General features: G+C 39.2%; 3 protein-coding genes across 9 annotated transcripts in view; 2 read left to right on the top strand and 1 right to left on the bottom strand.

Annotated features, from left to right (window-relative positions):
* The window catches only part of magi3a (membrane associated guanylate kinase, WW and PDZ domain containing 3a), a 167,689-nt gene extending 165,422 nt beyond the window's left edge, over window positions 1-2,267 (top strand). For both annotated transcript variants that reach the window (XM_079803371.1, XM_079803372.1), the window contains one exon: window positions 1-2,267. In XM_079803371.1, the coding sequence (XP_079659497.1) occupies window positions 1-761 (761 nt within the window). In that variant the 3' untranslated portion in view covers window positions 762-2,267.
* rsbn1 (round spermatid basic protein 1) lies at window positions 2,239-18,773 on the top strand. Its single transcript, XM_079803391.1, has 7 exons — window positions 2,239-3,976; window positions 4,720-5,348; window positions 8,931-9,068; window positions 11,437-11,579; window positions 11,659-11,826; window positions 11,939-12,047; window positions 15,485-18,773. The coding sequence occupies exons 1-7, from the start codon at window positions 3,394-3,396 to the stop codon at window positions 16,052-16,054; spliced, it is 2,340 nt and encodes a 779-aa protein (XP_079659517.1). The 5' UTR covers window positions 2,239-3,393; the 3' UTR covers window positions 16,055-18,773.
* Window positions 18,651-19,322, bottom strand: part of ptpn22 (protein tyrosine phosphatase non-receptor type 22) — a 21,792-nt gene continuing 21,120 nt past the window's right edge. For 3 of the 6 annotated variants that reach the window (XM_079803384.1, XM_079803386.1, XM_079803387.1), the window contains exon 28: window positions 18,657-19,319. In XM_079803384.1, coding sequence (XP_079659510.1) covers window positions 19,258-19,319 — 62 coding nt within the window. In that variant the 3' untranslated portion in view covers window positions 18,657-19,257. Of the gene's footprint in view, window positions 19,320-19,322 lie in introns of all 6 variants that reach the window. The other 3 variants (XM_079803385.1, XM_079803383.1, XM_079803388.1) reach the window with 2 other exon arrangements.

The following is a 19,322-nucleotide window of genomic DNA, read 5'->3' on the forward strand; positions in this document are numbered from 1 at the left end:
ACATTAAGGATAGGACAGGCCCATCTGCAAACTCTCCAAGATATTCTGCATCCAGTGAGCCATCAACACCAGCATCTCCATCCTTCATCTCTCGCTCCCCCGAGGTCAATCCCTCCCCATCCCAAACCTCTCCACACGAGGAGCTCCTCCTCGACCCGGTGGCTGCTTCTCACGGGCTAATTTACCAACATTACAGAGATGCCAAACAGCAAACTAAAAAGAGTGACCCAAGCATGTCTCATGACAACAATGACAATTTTACAATGCCCCGAAGACTGGATGGAAAGGAGCGCTCGCGCAGTCCAAAAAAGACTCTATACGTGGACACTAGTGAACGAGAACCTCGATCCACTAGCCCCAGGAAGACCAAGAAGGAGAGCGTTGGGATCAGACAGGAAGTACCTCAAAAGGCTACTGATGGATTGAAGCCTAACTCTGGAAGAAGACACGAAGACACTATGCACAAGGACAGGGAAACTGGAGAGACCAGACCCGAGGTCTCAAGAGGTGGCAGTGACAGACACAAGACGGCAGAACCTCAGCGGGCTCACGTACAGGCTCAGAAAGAGCCTGAGAGCGGAACCCTCAACCGAAAGGACCATAGAGGACGAGACAGGCCTCGAGGGGAAGAGGAAGACAGGGGTGCCCCTCAAGAGGCTCCCCACAACGGGAACCCTTCCACCAAGAAAGCCCCTATTACCCCAGGCCCCTGGAAGGTCCCCAGCTCCGGCAGGATTCAGCCTCCGGTGCATGGAGTCTAATGCGTTTGGGAGCAGTTATCGATGTGAATCACTGTGTATTTTTGTTTCTTCTTTTTTTTTGTATGACTATCACCATCTACACTGATAACATGAAGCGTACGCTTGTGTCCACCGACAATAAGAGCGTCAATTTTTGTGTGCCAATCAGACTGCAACTAGACTCGTCCATGTCTCCTTGCTCCTGTGATGATAACATGAAGGATGCTTTTCTGTGAAGGTTTAAAAAAGTGTGTATTAATATGTATTAATTCTCCATCTTTGATTTGCCGCATGTCCTTACGACGACTTCCGATTTACAATGATGCAACTGTCCTCAAGATCCAAATGACTTTGTATAGGCTGTGCATTAATCAGCTTTGCGGTGAATTTTGGACACATCCATCTTTAAAAGACCAGAAACTTGTGGTTAAGTATATTGTTTACTACCTGTGTGTTCATGAAGACGCGTATGTAATTTATTGAAATTAATATGATGATATAAACATATACATGTATAGAGGTATAGGTATTTGTATCCATTCTGAGCCAGGTCACTTATTAGTGTTCCAGCTTGCCGATACTACTTTCGGCCTCCTAACAAACATATTTTTTCACAGTGCTATAGCTTTTACAGTTTATCTCGGTTGAGCATTTGCAAGGTGTGTACATTTGGAAGCAAATGTTTGCTCGTATCATTAGAAGGTGAAGCAGAACTGGGAAATTCAGATATATTTTTGCATACTATCCAATCTAACATATATTTTTTCTTATACTTTTTGCACATTTCACTCGATCAAATGATTTGTACTGCATTGTTATCCCGATATCGGGGACTTCATATTCATTTAAAGTGTCTTTGCGCATCTGTATCTTTCAGATCATCCTTTGAAATGTCAAAATGCTGTCTTATATCCAAGGGAAATGTAGCTCAGAAGCATGTACCAAACATGGTGGATGATATTCGTCAAGTTCTTAAAGCCTCAAACAATTGGCACAAACATTCTGACTCGAGATATAACAATGCTGTCCAATATCTTTTTTCGTAACAGTATTTTTGAAATACCATAAGAACCGATTGTTCTATATACGTGCAGGGCAGACATCAGTCAAACATTACATATGCTACAGTGACTGAGTGATGTTTTGTCATGATGAAAAATGTGAATACTTTCTAATATGGTTTATGATTGATCATTAATCTCAACCCTTTTGTAGCTTGTTTCTCTAGTGCATCTCATATCATGAGGTTGTATGTATGATACTGTGGCCTTGCATTGCTTTACCTTACACAAAAAAGCCTTGTGGTCTCTACATTGTGGTAGTTGTAAATGTTTATAAAAAATACAATGTACAGCACCTGTATAAAACTCGCCTTCGTGAGGGGAAAAACAAGAAAAAAATTCTATAAAATCGCTCCATTATTTTTTTAAGTAACTGAGAGTATGAGCATATATATAGAGAGAGTGGTTAAAGAAATGAATCTGGTCATGACCTTCTGTTCATGCACTGATGAATAAAGATTTACTGAAAATATATTTTTTATGCCTCTTGTGGTCTATTAGGTTTATAATTTCGTACATTATTAAATATAAAGAAGCTTGCATTTAAGGGGGTGTTCACCCAAAAGTGAGTCAACATCCATGAACAGTTTCTTTTGAACAGTTCATATCAAAGAACCAATTCAAGCTCGAATCAGTGATTCCTTTGTAATTACGTAATCGCGTGGTCCCATCCCAGCGTACTAACGCTGTAAAACGTTTAAATAACCCTTTTTCCGATTTCATTTGTTTATTGCAGCCTGTGTTCTAGTTCAGTCTGTTACAAAAAAAACAGCAATTTAGAACCTAGTTTTCATTCAATTGTAAAATTTGCTTTTTCAGATGTTAAAGCTGTATTTATTCAAACCAATTCTGTGTTGATAAAACAAGTCATTAAATTAAGCAATTCATTTCCAGTATTTTATTTATTTAACATTTATTCACTGCACCAGTCAAATTATCAATTTATATAAAACTCTCTTACCATCGCTCCTCGTTTTAACGAGTCAGTGAATTGTTGATTCAAAAGCATCATGAACCGATTCGTAATCGAATCTTTCAGACCGGTTCTGTAAACAGGTTCAACCTGTAATTTTTAAAGTCTATGGTTCAACCCAACATGTTCCTTGAAAAGATCCGACTCGCAAGAACGATTCGTTCATCGCCATTTTTAAAATGACACTCATGCCCACTAGGCAGACAGATGCGACGCATCTCACTCATGTTGTAAACATAGATCAACCAGAAATGGCGGAAATGAAAGACAGAAAGGCGTCTCGCGTAAACGCCCACTGAAGAAATCCGACACCGCGCAACTATGATCTGGATGTCGTGTGTTGTTCTTTTGTTGGTTTTGAGGTCAAGGCAGAGCGCATAGAAAGATAAATCTCCTCTCAACGAAACGGAACCGCCCAACCCCTGAAGCTGCTACAGCATTACGTCAGCCACTGGACGAGGTGCGTGCAGTGGCGCACGCATCCCTTGAACCATAGCCGTACAGAAACATCACTACCCACAAAGCTACAGGTTGTGCGCATGCGCGCTCCGAGCGGGAAAACTACAAACGCGTTAGCTCCGATTGGCTACAGACAAAAGAACTACATCTCCCATTAGACATGCGCAAAAAGCCCCTCTTAAAGCCTTTTAAATTTACGTGCAAAATGGCTGCACAGGTCGATCTGCTGCGCGTCAAAGTAGAGGAGAAGAGCAGGGACAGCTTTGACAAAGCCACCAAAGAAAAGAAAAAGAAGAAAAAACGAGAATGTTCGCCGTCCGATGACAAGCGCGAGAGATCGGAGAAGGAAGCGAAGAAAATAAAGCTTCATCACCACCAACACAATCTCCAACATGCCCAACAACGAGCGCATCCACCGCACCAACAACCGAACAGCCAAGCGCGCAACTTCAGCAAAGAGCAGGCACCTGTGCAACACCGTCATCCTCTCCTTCATCAGCTCAACAGCACCAAGAAGGACTTACCTCCGGGCTGGCCGCCGCGCAAAGTGACACCAGCAGCCCACGTCCCGCAGAAGACGGTCCTGCCGCCTTCCCCGCTGTTCACTTTCACGCCGCTCAAAGTAGCGAAGGCCAAGCCCCTCAATAACAAGCCCAAACTCATTGAGAAGGACGCGAAACTTAAGCCCAAGAAGGAAAACGCCGAGGCGAACGTTAAAGTGGAGGAATGCAAGAAGAAGAAAGGTAAATTTTAATAGCGTCTGTACGTAAGCCAAACGATTTTACATTTCTGGCTGGCTTCCAACTTGAGAAGTGAGCGGAGAAAGTGCCGTTAGCCTCAAGCTGCTAACCCATGCGCGAGCACGCCCCCATTCACACGAGCGCAGTGTTACTAAATATTATCGAGGAAGAAAGTTTTCACAGCTGTGAAAGTACATTTTAATGAAACATATAACTTCTTATCATTTTCTCTGCTTGGTATCAGATGCGTTCTTCGCTTCTACACATAACTGCAATTTAACAAACATAAGTAAGGTTGGTACTACTATAGCTTTTTATTACACGATACCATAATAACACCTTGGTTTTTGGACACAATACCGTGATATTCTTTGCAATGTCATGTACTGTATCTGGTAACCATTCTGTACAATACAGTACCATAGTATTACCGTATTTTGCCATGATTGTACCATGTTACTTTTTTAAAATGACTGTTATTAGTTAATAACAACAACTAGTAATTATGGTATTGTGCCTGAAACTATGTTCATCATGGTTAGATATGTAGTAAGAGCATCTTATAGAGATTAATTATTTCTAGATCGCCAAATGTCCCAGAATGTTGTTGTATTTTGATTACCCCACAAAGTATCTAAAAAGTTTAAGGAAACACAAAATCATTTATGTGAGGTTTTTTTTTCCACGTTTACAAAAGCTGTGTACATATTTATCTGATGTTCTCCCATTTCTGTTGATCTTTTCAGAGCCCCACAGTGAGAATGGCAAAACCCAGACCTTGGAGGAATACCTCCTGAAGAAAAAGAAAAAGAAGCGGCGGCATCGTGAAGATGAGCGTGGCAAGAAGTTACGCGTGCACAACAAAGAGGTGCAGACTGTGTGTGCAGGATTGACAGGAGATGCTCCACCTCTTTCTGAAGACCCTGTCGTACATGCGTGCATCAAAGATGAAAAGCCGTGTCCGGGCTTAGGTGAGTACCACACTCCTAAAGGTGGGAAGAAGCTGTTCCTCTCGCACCAAGACCACTTCATCCGCAGCTCGTGGCTTCAGACTAACTCCTCCTTCAGCAGACTCATCCATGAGGAAAAGCAGCCCAATGGAGGGGCGTCTGTACTACATGCTTATGCAGATGAACTGTCCTTGCTGCAGCCCGAGGACACTGAAAGATTTGCCCAGGAGTTCCTAGAACTCGCCTTTGCTGAACACCCTAAAGGAGCCGCGCGCTATGCACTCGCCGTGGTGCACGGAGCAGCCGCCTACCTGCCCGATTTCTTGGACTACTTTGCCTTCAATTTCCCAAATACGCCTGTCAAGATGGAAATCCTTGGTAAAAAGGACATTGAGACCACCACGATTGCCAACTTCCACTCCCAGGTAGGGAGATGCTTTGGCATGCCATTGCAGTTTTTTGGGGGGGGGCTGGATACATTGATACCTTGCACGTGTGACTGGCAAATTAAATCTATTTAGTAGGGCTAGGTATTGATTCAGATGTTTCGATTCGATTCAATTTCGATTCAACTCAATGAATATAGATTTAATTCAAATAGCCTACTATATTTATAAAAAAGTGGGTAATTAAAAAGAAATTAAGAGCCACAAACCTGTTTATTAAATTCTTTTTATTTTAGGTACATTTGGGTAGGCCTACATTAAAACCGAACCCATCTCTATATTTCAAATGCATACAATTATGTTAAATACAACACAATTTTGTTTTTATGGATATTTTGATACTTATTCTAAAACATTAAAAGGATATTGGATGATTTTCAGCAATTTTCAGTAAAGGACAAGCATTTCTTGCGATTTAGCCGACCATCATTCAGACTCTGTCTGTTTTTATGGAGGCTTTTTCCTCCAGGGGCATCTGAGCTTTGATTCATGCCCCGGATGATGCATTATATTTCGTCACTATCTCTGTTATTTGCGTTTCTTCCTTAGATGCGATTGCCATTAGATTTTATCTTAACGACAAGCATAAATGCGATGCCGGGCAGGATCGACTGGAAACCCCCAGGGGGAAAAAAATCGATTCTTGGACTTGAGAATCGATTTTGAATCGACCACATTTTAAAAAATGATTAATCGAAAAATCGATTTTTTTTTTTGCCCAGCCCTACTATTTAGCCATTCTTACTACTTGAGGACTCAGGACTGTTAAAGCAGCTGCATTTATTATTTACACAAGTCAGGCAGCTAGAAGGTGTCAGTTCTAAGTACATTAACAGTCTTGAGTAAGTGAAGCAGACCAAACTGTTAGGCTGTTTCTCTGGCGTCTCAGAGACTAATTAAACTGACATTATCAAATTCTTTCTTTTAAGAAGCTTGAAAATCACATTGTTCATTGAAGTAATGTTAATTTTCTGGCATTCTTAAACACTATTACTGTAAATTTTGCCTATCAAAGGGATAGTTCACCCAAAAATGAAAATTACCCCATGATTTACTCACCCTCAAGCCATCCTAGATGTATATGACATTCTTCTTTCAGACGAGTACAATCTGCTTCTAAGCTTTATAATGGCAGTGAATGGCGGCCCAAAATTTGAAGCCCAAAAAGTGCATGCATCAATTATAAAAGTAATTTACACGTTATAAAGTAAAATATCAAGTTTTCGGCAGACCGCCATCTGTATTCAACTTACGAAAAGACTGACGATGCCGCTACGTAAGTGTTTTGAACTGCGAGAGACGTTACACTTTCTACGTAAGGCCGGCTGCACACTGTGCGATTTTGGCCGTCTGAGACAAATTTTGCAAATCCTAAAAGATTCCTCTGATCTTAGGCTAAAATCTGAAGTCTTAAGGCCCTTTGACACTGGACGCGTAACGAAAAAGTGAAGCGGAAAAAGGAATATTTTGTGTGCGAATAGTTCGCGTCAAAACCATTTACATCAGCTACGACGTGAGTTTGCGATGTCTGTGACGTTTCAGCACTCCAACATTCCAAAACATTCGCGGCGATAGGTGAGAAAACAAACACAGACACTTTCTCATTCAGTGAAGACAAGCTTTTCATTTTATTTAAAAGACCGAAAAGAAGGTATTGGGTGCACCCAGTCTTAAAGAGCAGAGAGTCTGAAGGGGATGCTAATCTTGTACATGAGCTAAAACTTTATCATGACCGGTTCCGCACTTACTTTCAAATGTCCGTGGGACAATTTGAGGAGCTCCTCCAGAGACAGTAGCAGCGCATTTGATGAGATAAACCACACACTTCAGGAACCAATAGATCCGGAGCAGCTCTGTTTCCAGTTGAGTCACAATGTAAACATTTAAGTGCCACAGTCGTACTGACGGAAACACATTCACTTTCTATAGTCGCGGACACAATTAGGTTTGAAAAAAATCAACGAGTTTTAACTCAAAAGGTTATGATATCGTTGTCTGTAGCCTAGTGGGCAACGCAGCTGCATCTGTGCAGCTGTAAACACAACTACAGCTGTAATCTCGTGAGAAATGCGATACCTGGCAAAGGTTAATGTTGATTGAGTAGCTAATGACATCAACTGGACATTTCGTGACCTTTGTTTTCTTGTATGTGATCGGTTTAAGCCTTTTCTGTCACTGCGAGTGTTAAAATCGACATCGAAACGAAAAAAATAAACATTGTTTTTTCGCCACAGCACATTCGCGTTCGGTGTGGAAGCGCTCATTACACAAACACCTGATCAGAAAATAAAACCATTGCGCAAATTATTCGCGCATCAAAATCGCATCCAGTGTGAAAGGAACTTTAGATCGTTAGTTTGACATGTTCACCGGCAGCCGATTAATGGCCGCTGTGATCAAATTTTACCTCAGATGAAATTCTGGCAGTGTCAGAAGATTTGCCGCACGATCCTGCAGTGTGACTTCTCCAACGACGACCGTCAAATTATCTTCTTTCTTCAAGACCAAAATGAGTGCTAGAGATTTCTTTGTAGCCACCACTTCAATCCCGCGTATAATGCAGCTCACTGTCACCGGACACGTCATTTATTGATGATATAAACTCCGGACAAGTTTTCTTGCGTGCGTCCGTTTTTAGCGCGGCATGATTATCCTACAGTGTGACATTAATGACAACTTATCTTACAGTGTGACATGGCTCACAGTGGGGATCATGTTCGTACAGTCTGACAAGGAAAAATCCTAAAGGACTATTATAAATCGCACAGTGTGGTGCACCCGGCTTAAGTTGAATACGGAAGGCGGTCTGGCGGAAGCTAGATATTTTACTTCATAAAGTTTTAAAAATGGATATTTTTCTTTTTAAAAAAACGATCAATTCGCTTCAGAAGGCCTTTATTAACCCCCCGGAGCCTCGTGGATTACTTTTATAATGGATAGATGCACTTTTTATGGGCTTCAAATTTTGGGCTATCATTATAATGCTTGGGTTTGCCAGGACATTTTTTAATATAACTTTGATTGTATTCATCTGAAAGAAGAATGTCATATACACCTAGGATGACTTGAGGGTGAGTACATTGAGATAATCTTCATTTTTGGGTGGATTATCCCTTTAAGGATTGTTCACACTAAGGACGAAAACTGTTTTAATAATCTTTCTAACTTTATTAGAATAGTGAAGTCCACATCACAGTTATAACTATAACGACACAGAGGAACAATATAATTGGAATCACTTTGTTTCGAATAATGTTTCCAGCTGATGAATGAAAAAAACATTGACAACTGAGTTTGAGCATTTTAAAGCAGCAGACGACATAACTGCAGCACACCCTTATATAATAAACAGAACATTATCATGCATTGTTGTGGACACTAATAATTTTTAATGTGAACAATCCTTTAAACATTTTTTTATTTTAGCATGGATCTTTGAAAATATGCGTATGCTGAACTTTGCATTAAGCATTATGTTAATTTTATACATTTTTTTGTTGCTGTTGTTTGACATATTGCAGCACTAAGATAAAGAGTGTGTTTTGGGATGTTGCCTTGCAGGTAAGCCGAACATACTGCTCTGGGACTTATAGAGCTGGTCCCATGAGGCAGATCAGTCTGGTCGGTGCAGTAGATGAGGAGGTGGGCGATTTCTTCCCGGAGTTCTTGGACATGCTTGAGGAGTCTCCGTTTCTTAAGGTTAGAACATAATCTCTCACAGATGAGTGAGTTTGAAAGGCCTTGTGCATTTACTAGCTTTGTAGTGCAAATGATGCGTTTCAATTTACTATTTGCCAGCGTAGTTTCTTACGGTTTTGGATCCAGCTAAATGTTGTCTTGCACAAAAAAGGTTTTGGTTGCTTCCCTGTACTTTTAAAGACCTCTCAACATCAAAATTGGAGATCAATACACTAACACTACTATTAAAAAAAATGGTGTCTATGAAAGTTTTTTTCTTAAAGTCTTACCCTCACAGAGGGTGGATTTATTTAATCAGAAATGTTAAAAAAATGGCAAAATAATATTACAATTTAAAATAACTGATTTATTTTATACTATTTTAAAATGTTATTTATTTGATGATGAAGCTGAATTTTGCTGAACATTACTGAAAGTATTTTAATATGCTGATTTGTTACAATATTTATTATTTATTACATTTATTATCAATACTGTTGAAAACAGTATACATTAGTATACAGTATACATAGTATTTTTATACATTTATAGAAAGCTTAAAAGAACCGGATTTATTTGAAATGTATAAATGCCTTTTGATCAATTAAATGCATTCTTGTTAAATAATAATAATAATAATAATAATAAATTTTATTTCTAACGCGCTTTTCTTAAAACTCAAAGCGCTACAACCTCATACAATAAAGAATAATAACAATAAATTACAATAAAATAGTCACATTTAGTTACAATAAGCAGCTCTAAAAAGGTGTGTCTTTAAAGACTTCTTAAAACCCTCTAATGTTGAAGAGTCTCTAATTTCCGGTGGTAGAGCATTCCAAAGACGTGGTGCTGAGACCGAGAATGCTCGACCACCCTTGGAATTTAGATTATGTCGGGGCTGCTGGAGGATGCATGACCTGGAAGAGCGCAAAGAGCGTGCAGGAGTATGAACGGTGACCAAACTGCAGAGATAAGCAGGGGCCGATCCATGAATGTCTTTATATGTTAAAACCAAGGTTTTGAATTCAATACGCGCTTGTATCGGCAGCCAATGCAAATCAAAGAGTACCGGAGAAATATGTTGACGAGTATTTGTGTGTGTCAATAACCGGGTGGCTGAATTTTGTATATATTGTAATTTTTTGATGGACTGATTTGGAAGAGCTGAGTAGAGCGCATTGCAGTAATCAAGCCTTGATGTAATGAAGGCGTGAATAAGCCTTTCTGCATCTGGTCGCGATAGAAATGGTCGTAATCTAGCGATATTTCTAAGATGGTAAAATGCAGTTTTTGAGACATTTTTAATATGAGCGTCGAACATAAGTTCAGTGTCAAAAATAACTCCAAGATTGCGCACTTGAAAAGACGGGGTAACAAAGTCATTGACAGTAATCAGTTCTGGAATATTTAGTTTAAGGAGAGATGTTGATGTACCGACGAAGAGAAGTTCTGTCTTAGCCTGGTTGAGCTTAAGAAAATTCTCATGCATCCAGGATTTTATCTCCTCCAAGCAGTTGCTAAGGGCTTTGACCGCAAGGTTTGGGTTAGGGTGCATGCTGATGTAGATCTGCGTGTCGTCAGCATAAAAATGAAATCCTAACCCAAACTTACGAATTATGTTACCCAGAGGCAACATATAGATGCTAAATAAGATGGGACCAAGCACAGACCCTTGTGGGACACCCTGCTGAACTAATGTTGGTAAAGATTTGTTTTCCCCCAAAGACACAAACTGCAATCGATTTGTGAGATAAGATGTAAACCATTCTAATACAGTACCATTCTAAACAAATAAAAGTATTAATTTATTGGGAGGAAAAACTTAGCCCAAACAGTGATTTTTGTCCAATAAAATGTCTTCTAGAAACTGTTAAGCAAATAGTAATGTTATTGCTGATAGCTAATAAATGGTTGATATTAAACTATAATCAATCATTTCAAATGCTACAAGGGAATTTATACATTATATCATTATACTGTAGAGAAAATAATTGAGATGTGCTGCAGCATATCATTACATTTACAATTGTTATTAAATTCGTGTTTTTAAAGATGAACTTTGAGTGTTAGACGATGGCAAAGGTAAATATCTAAATGTAAAAAGGAAAACAAGCATGTACAAGTAGGTATGCAATATCCATACATTTGAAAAAAACTCATATGTCAGCCATTAACTGATATATTATGCATCCCAAAGTAATAGCAAGCTCCAAGTCATGACTGTGACAAGTCTGATTTGATATGTTCTACACCAACGCCCTGTTTCAATAAGAAATATGTCTTGTTTGTTTGTCTTGTTCTTAAAATTCATACATTGAGACAATGGTTAGTGCAAGGCTACAGCTTTGTTTTGATTTCCCGACTTATGTTTTGTTTGTCTGTGCAGATGACTTTGCCATGGGGAAGCCTGTCCAGCCTGAAGCTTGACTGCAGGTCCCAGAGCGACGATGGTCCCATCATGTGGGTGAGACCTGGAGAGCAGATGGTCCCCACAGCTGATATGCCTAAGTCTCCATTCAAGAGACGAAGGTATGCGCTGGTGTGATATTCAACCTCAAAATAGACTTTCATGGTAGCGTCTCTCAAAACGATTTATTTTTGGTTGTAGATCAATGAATGAGATCAAGAACTTGCATTACCTACCGAGAGCCAGCGAACCACGTGAGGTGCTGTTCGAGGATCGGACACGAGCCCATGCTGATCACGTTGGCCAGAGCTTCGACTGGCAGAGTACAGCAGCTGTGGGTGTCCTGAAAGCAGTGCAGTTTGGGGAATGGTGAGTGCAACCATCTGCCACTCAGAAAAATATACACATGCTTGTACATGCAAAAACCTGCGTGTAATTAACTATAGATAAAAATGACCTTTGATGTTCTCCTCTCTCATAGGAGTGACCGGCCACGGATAACCAAAGATGTGGTCTGTTTTCACGCTGAGGACTTCAATGACGTCGTTCAAAGGCTTCAGCTAGACCTGTATGAGCCACCTGTGTCACAGGTAGGAGCTGTTAAACTGATAAACAGGACAGACTGTAGGCATGTGTGTTTATATTAGTCGTGGCTGACATGGCAAGTTGGATTGTGTAAGCACAATGTATGAATGCACATGCATTGTAAGTCATCATTTTTGACACTGAGCAGTATCTGAGCAGAGAATCAATTAAAATTGAGTTACAGGATTATAACGGGGATCGAATTTTTGCGGGTATTGTGCATCATTTTAATCGTCCCAACAGGTCTTGCGCTTCTAACGCAGGAAATTCACTTTAGCATGTAGGTTGTATGAGTAAATTAATCCACACAGATCAAATCAGTCACTTTAAAACTTTCTGCAAGACGCACGCCGCATGAGTGTTTCAGCGGTGCTGCATCTTCTCTCTCACTCTCAAAATGCGCTTAACATACCACATTGCATCTGCACAAGGCAAGCGTAAAGCCCGCTGCAGGTGGCGATACTAGACTCTTGCGTTTCGGGAGTTCGGGCCAGTGTTGCACCTTTTTAAGTCTTACCAATTTAAATAGTCAAGCGGTTTTAAACTATTCAGTACTCACGCGCTCTCTGAGAGATGGTTTTCTCTGTGCACATACATAAAGCCGCATCACAAACAGCTGTTATGGTCAAAAACACAAAATGATGTCCAAATTCCGATTTGGTCTAGACTGTTTAAAAGGTGCAGATGTCCTGATCAGGCATGTGCACACGATGATGGACAGGAGTCATATATTCGATTTCAAGTCATTCAACTGTGCTCTTAGAGTTAGTTATATTTATAAAGAGTCTTTAAGTCACAGGTGTAATCCACGTTTTGAGAGTTGGTTCACTCTCCCACTCATTAATGTAGATAAATTACTGTATATTTATGCCACTTTGACAATTTCACTGAAAACCTGTCATGAATGAGCGCGTCTCCCTGCTGATCGCTGATTGGCTGAAAGTGCATGCTCGTCAGCGACTTCAGCACCTGCCAGCTGACTCTAAGCTGGGCCAGTGTGTGTCATGATGACTGATTTTATGGAGTACAAGCACACTTGAGTTTGTTATTAACCAATAAGACTATAAAATTTTGATGTTTGAATTCCGCCGAACTGACCCCTAACCAGTCCAAATTATGTCAAGCAGTAATCACAATCAAATTCAAAACCGCCCAATTGGGCGGAAACAATCTGGCAACACTGATTCTGATCGAGAGATCAACAACTATATCTGTGATTGGCTGCATTACTCACCGCTGCAAAAACACGCTGTAAATTGATGTATTTGACGCTCTCCAGAGCTCTGCAAATCTGTTTCGCTAATATTATTACAGTATCAACTAGGGATGCGCGGTATACCGGTACTGCAAAAATACCGGTATATATTTTATTTCAAACGGTACGATATCATGGTTTTGCTCATTTCGGTATATGCTGCTGTTCCGAAGTACACCGCTAGGTGGCAGCGCGCTACCCAAACTGACGCGAAACCGGCAAATGTGGCAACAGAACAAGATGAATACAGCAGTTGAATCTCACTCAACACGCACAAAACTCATTAATAAAGACGAGTAGACGTGAAATTTGGAATTACTTTGCTTATAAAACTGCTGAAGAACCATCAAACCTTGCCAAGCATCTGCCACTTAATTCCTGACTTGTAAGACATTAAGAGATCGACAGGTGAGTGCATAATTCTAACGATCTAATTTAGACATTTTTCTTTTAACACTGATTAACGCACATACATAAGATCGTATCGTTTAAATATAAAGAAATCTCCAGCATTCGTTTCAACCAGTGACGTTTAGACCTCATAATATCAACCAGTGACGTTTAGACCTCATAATATTTGCACGCATACTATTGCACTATTCCGCGAAAGACATAACCAACTGTGTTTATTTAACTACTCACTAAAGATTGACATTTTGACATAATTTTGTGTGTATTTGACTGAGGAAAAACAACTTAATTTGGAATGCGCGAGCTCTTTAGGCTTGTGTGTGTGTGTTTGTGTTTGTTGTTGGCATGAGCGCAAAGAAAACTCTCTCTCTCTCAAAGAGCTCTCATCCCATATGTATTACGAAATGCTATAAAATCGCTTGCATGTTCAAATTGGCGAGGTTTAAAAAGACGTGGGCAGTGATTTCCGTCAGTTGTCCCGCAACGGAAGCGAAAGTGTTGAATCTGAGTGCGCAGATTGCTTTTATAGTGCAGGTGCGATGTCTTTTCAAGCCAGAAGCAATGGAGACGCGCAGTAATGCTGAAATTACTTACAAAAAAGTTTCCAAATGACTGATTGATGTGACAATCTTTGTTGATTAATTTAATAATAAACATTTGCGGTAATTTCCCGCTTCATAAACCCAAAACTTGCGAGAGTGAGCAAAATTATGCACAATACCCGCATCAAAATTCAGACCCTGTATGGTATCGATTTAATATCGGTACTTCGGTATTAGATTGTGGTACCGTACCGAAGACAAAATTGTGGTATCGAGCCATCCCTAGTATCAACTGAGGGTGCTTTTGCTTGCATTTGAGGATGCTTAGCAACCCCATAGAACCGGATAGACTTATCCAATTTTCAGGATCAGTTATTCATCTGTCATCAACATTATATTTCAAATGTATACAATGAATAGACAGAGTTGGGTTCTGTTTTTATGTTCCCAAGTGTACCTAAAATAAAAAGTGTTTAATATACAGGTTAGTGGCTCTTAATTTCTTTTTATTAATTAACAATTTGTAAACTTATGTTCACTGTTCATTTTTATAAATATAGGATTAAATCTATATTTATCAAGTCAAATCGAATCAAAATAAAAAAAATCGAGTTGAGAGCTTGAAAATCTAAATTGAATCGAATTGGAACATCTGAATACCGATACCCAGCCCTAGTCGGCCTTCGATACTGTTCACAATTTAGGGCTCTAATGTTGTGGCAATTTCTCCCCATGATATCGATTGATAATAGTATTGGATATCAATCTTTTGCAAGGTATTGTATTGAATGTATAAATTCCAGTATCATGACAACAACAGTAGTGGAATATTCAATTCTGAAGATGAATGACAGGAGTAAAATATAGATGTTTTTCTATTTTAATGATAATATCAATCAAAAAGTCTAATTTGTCAGCTAAACTAGTCTTAAGAACTATATGTAATATTGCACGTGTTGTATTGAAGGTCATATGAGGTCATTTTTGATCATCTTTTAAACACTTTTGTTAAGACATTGAGTTGAATTAATTTCAAGGCATCACTCTTACAAAAACTGGCTGTTTTGATTAATGCATAATTTATAATTATTTTAAGACCACAATCTGATCTATTGATGACATGTGGTGTTGGATGAGCAGTAATAATACATGTTTCCAAACCGGTGTGGAGATGATGTAAAGACAGGCAGGTGTTAAATAGGTCAGCATTCCCATAATGCCCCTCTCTTTACAGTGTGTCCAGTGGGTGGACGATGCCAAACTCAACCAGTTACGGCGGGAAGGCATCCGCTACGTTCGTATGCAGCTCTGCGATGACGACATCTACTTTATCCCCCGCAACGTGATCCACCAGTTTAAAACCGTCTCGGCCGTGTGCAGCCTGGCGTGGCACATCCGTCTAAAGCAGTACCACTCCGAGGAAGAGGAGGAAAAGGATGTTAAGACCAAGGATCTGTGTTCCACATCATGTCCTCCCCCCTCTTCTTCCCCTGTTCACCCGGACAGCAAAGTCACCTCCTGCGCCCAGCTACAAACAGACACGGCACAAGGTGGGGTGGCGAAAACAAATGAGCTGGTTTTCCAGAGGCCCGCCACGCCACCAAGAGAGCCGCAGCCCGCTCCTCCGCAACCGGCTAAATCCGCCCACACTGTTTCCGCCAGTCCCTGTTCAGAGAGCAGCCCTCTCCCAGCGTCCTGCCCTCTGTCCTCGCCCGCACCAGAGCAAATGCTTCCACAGGCTCCCGCCGAGCCTGCATCAGACTCCTCACTCAATGGCAGCAGGTCCACGGATTTCCACAAATGACTTCCGAATCCTTCCTTTTGCGGAGGGGTGGAGTTTTATTTCACCTAACAGACGTGACTGACATTCCACAGTGTGTAAAAAAAAAAAAAGAAAAAAAAAAAGGAATATCTGGACTTTGCCTAAAAATGATGAAGACTGTATATTTTTCTTTTTTAGATTTTGGTTAAGAAAATGACCCCACGAGTACTTTTTAGGTTTTTCTCAGCCAAAGTATTTAATTTGAAATATATTTTTGCTGATTACTCAGTATTGTTTTATATTTGTTTATATATTATTATAAATGAGATGAACTATCTCTCAAGAAGGACTTTTCAAGTGGTTTCCCAGGCCGTCATGTGCATCTGCTAATTGGTTTTTACAAACAAGGAAAAAAGTGCCTGTCACAAGTGGAGAGCAGCAATCATATCTTAAAAAGAGAAAAATAGTTTTTTTTTTACTTCCCATGGTCACTCTGAAGTTTCTGACATATTTAAGCTAGACTAGAGAGATATTTGCTTTTTAATTGACCATCCTCTGGTTTTGGATTAAAACACTTTGCTTGAAGGAAAATTAATTATTTTTTGAAAGAGAAATTGCAGAAATTATCAAAGAGGAACCTGTGCATTACCTCTCATGTATGCAGAAAATAGGATTTTGCCTCCACGTGAGGGTTGATCATTTGTTTGTTCATTTTAATTATTTATTTTTGTCCAGAAATGTCTTTTAAGATCACGGTCATAAATGTATTTGTCATATTCATTTTCTGTCTATAGTGTATGCGGGAGCCATTGTGCTTTTTTGTTTTTCCTTGTATATTTTCAAGACCGGACGTTAGCAGAAAATTGATGGAAATGTAATAACCAAACCTGCACTCAGGGGCAACATACTGATGCCTTTTCATTTGGTCAAGTCTCCTTCTGCTGTGTTCACTTTGAAGTTTTATAGTAATCTAATCCATTTTATTCATAGTATTGGGATTTGATTGACTTGAGCTCTTGAACCTATAATTCTGACATGTTAGAATGAGCTTTATGTAAGGCAGCGGCCCCTTGATTTAAATGGATCTAAACAACCTTCCATTCAGATTTCACACATGATCCTGCGCATACAAGTAGTTTTAGAGTCGGAACAGAAAGAGTTTTTTAAATCATACTTAATTATGCTCTGACCTTCTGTTTTTTGTCTGTCTTTTTTTTTTTTTAAATGTCCCAAATTATTATTCCTGTTGCTTTGGCCATTTTAAGCTTTTGTTGAATTTCTTTTCTGAAAATCAGTGAGTGATTTCAACAATATACATGAACATGGTATGAATAAATTCCTATGCTTTTCTTGTACCAGAAAACTGTTATTGTATGTTGCTGTTCCCATAATCTGCTCCCCAAATCAAACTCAAATTTTTCTCCTTCAAAAAAACTTTTGATATTATTCATAAGTAGTAGCAGAAGGTATATGCCCAGTATTATTGCTTAACAATAATGTTTCTTATGTGTTTGAAGAACTGAAGTTGTCCTTAGTAATTTATGACAAGCGTTCTAGGGTGACTATGCTATCCATTTTAGTTGGATGGGTGCAATTTAGCTTTCACTTGCTAAGTGTAGTTGCGTGTCAGTAATGTTTTTGCACATGTTAAAGTGGTTCTTTTGAATGGGATTACGTTTTAAAGCAGGCATTCAATGTTTCTGAAAGGGTGGTGGGCAGTAGTTGTGCTTCTCAATTGATGCCAAGTATTGCTAATGACTGATTTGAATGTAATTTCACACCAGCAAGCCAATCAGTCCACATTGATTATAGTTTCAACTAAACGATCTAACGGCTTTCCCTGATCAAATGCGTCCTGTAAAAATGAGTGCCTTCTAACAAGTCTTTAATTGTCTGCTATTAAGCTAATTGATGCTATACGAGTTGTACAAAGCATTAGTTGCGATGGAATTTCATAAAGTCTGGCAATAAGTAATGATTGGGTATTTATTATTGTAAAATGCTAATTCTACTAACCCAGAATCAACTGAAGGTGACTGTTTTATCAGCCACCAAAGGATGACCATGCAAAAAAATTGGTGGTAAATGACATTGAAATGTTAAATTCATGTGCAATATGAATCATATCTACTTCTTATATTTCCCACAGTTTTTTAATTAGGATTACGATTATATATGCAGGTTGGAAAGCCTAATCCGTAATCATTTTCCCCACTATTCAGTGGCACTTTCTCAGATTCTGCAGATTAACGGTTTTGTTTAATGAAAGAAAAGATACTTTTCTTAAATTGGAGGTCATTATTTACCAATTCATCAAGAGGAATCTTCCCATATATACAGACATGTTCTCCACTCACTCAGTAACACACGATTATGCTTTTACACCTTACGGTTTCATGGTATATTAAAATAAACACGATGTTTAGCGTTCTGTTCTGAATTTTGGCAGCTAGATTCTTTTTTGTGTTGATCAGGTTTTTGATGGTCCTTTGTAATATAGGAAAAATCCACTTAGGGATCAAGGCATGCTCTCTGTGTTTGATTCATTATTTGCTGTTTGATATTTGTATAAAGGTTTTCAATTTCATTGATTTTTAACGACTAATTAGATGGTCAATTAAGAACATAGTCAAAGTAATGTTTTGTAAATGCTAAGTTACATTTAATAGAACTGTCATGTGGATCTTTTCAATTGTGTAAAAATGCAATGGAATGCATAGACTTTTCTGTATTTTTTTAAATAAACCATTTTATGAGTGTACCAAGGTGAAGCATTTCTTTAAGGTGGCACTTTCACTTTGAAAATATGCAAACACAGTTAAACACCGTCACAAACTATAAACGTGACATTTATACACAATCTTTTGTCTTTTTCCTCTCTTTCGGACAGACCTGGCACCAAATGTATGCGTTATAAAATACATTAAAAAGTTAATTTATGTTACCTATGAGATTATGGGAGTGTACATTTCAGTACATTCATCTTATTATCTTGTCTTTAGTTGCACAATTATAATAATTTATATACATTTTAGTTACATGGTTCATACAGGCCATTCTCTTGCATTACACAAAATGCACAATCGGTATACATGTCCATCTGTTGTGTGAGGTCAGTGGTTGGTCTACTATCCCTCAAAAACCACAGTGCTGGTCTCTCTGAGGCAGAGAGAAAGCTTTGCTCAGTAAATCCCATTGCACTGTCTTGCGAGGCAGTTCTTTTTTTCTTTCACCTTTGACACGAACTAGACCCATGTTTCTGGCTTATTTCGTGGGCCCTTTGGTTTTCCAAAACGAGATCCAAAAGCTG

The sequence above is a fragment of the Gobio gobio genome (genome assembly GCF_949357685.1).
Source record: "Gobio gobio genome assembly, chromosome: 21".
Lineage (NCBI taxonomy): Eukaryota > Metazoa > Chordata > Actinopteri > Cypriniformes > Gobionidae > Gobio > Gobio gobio.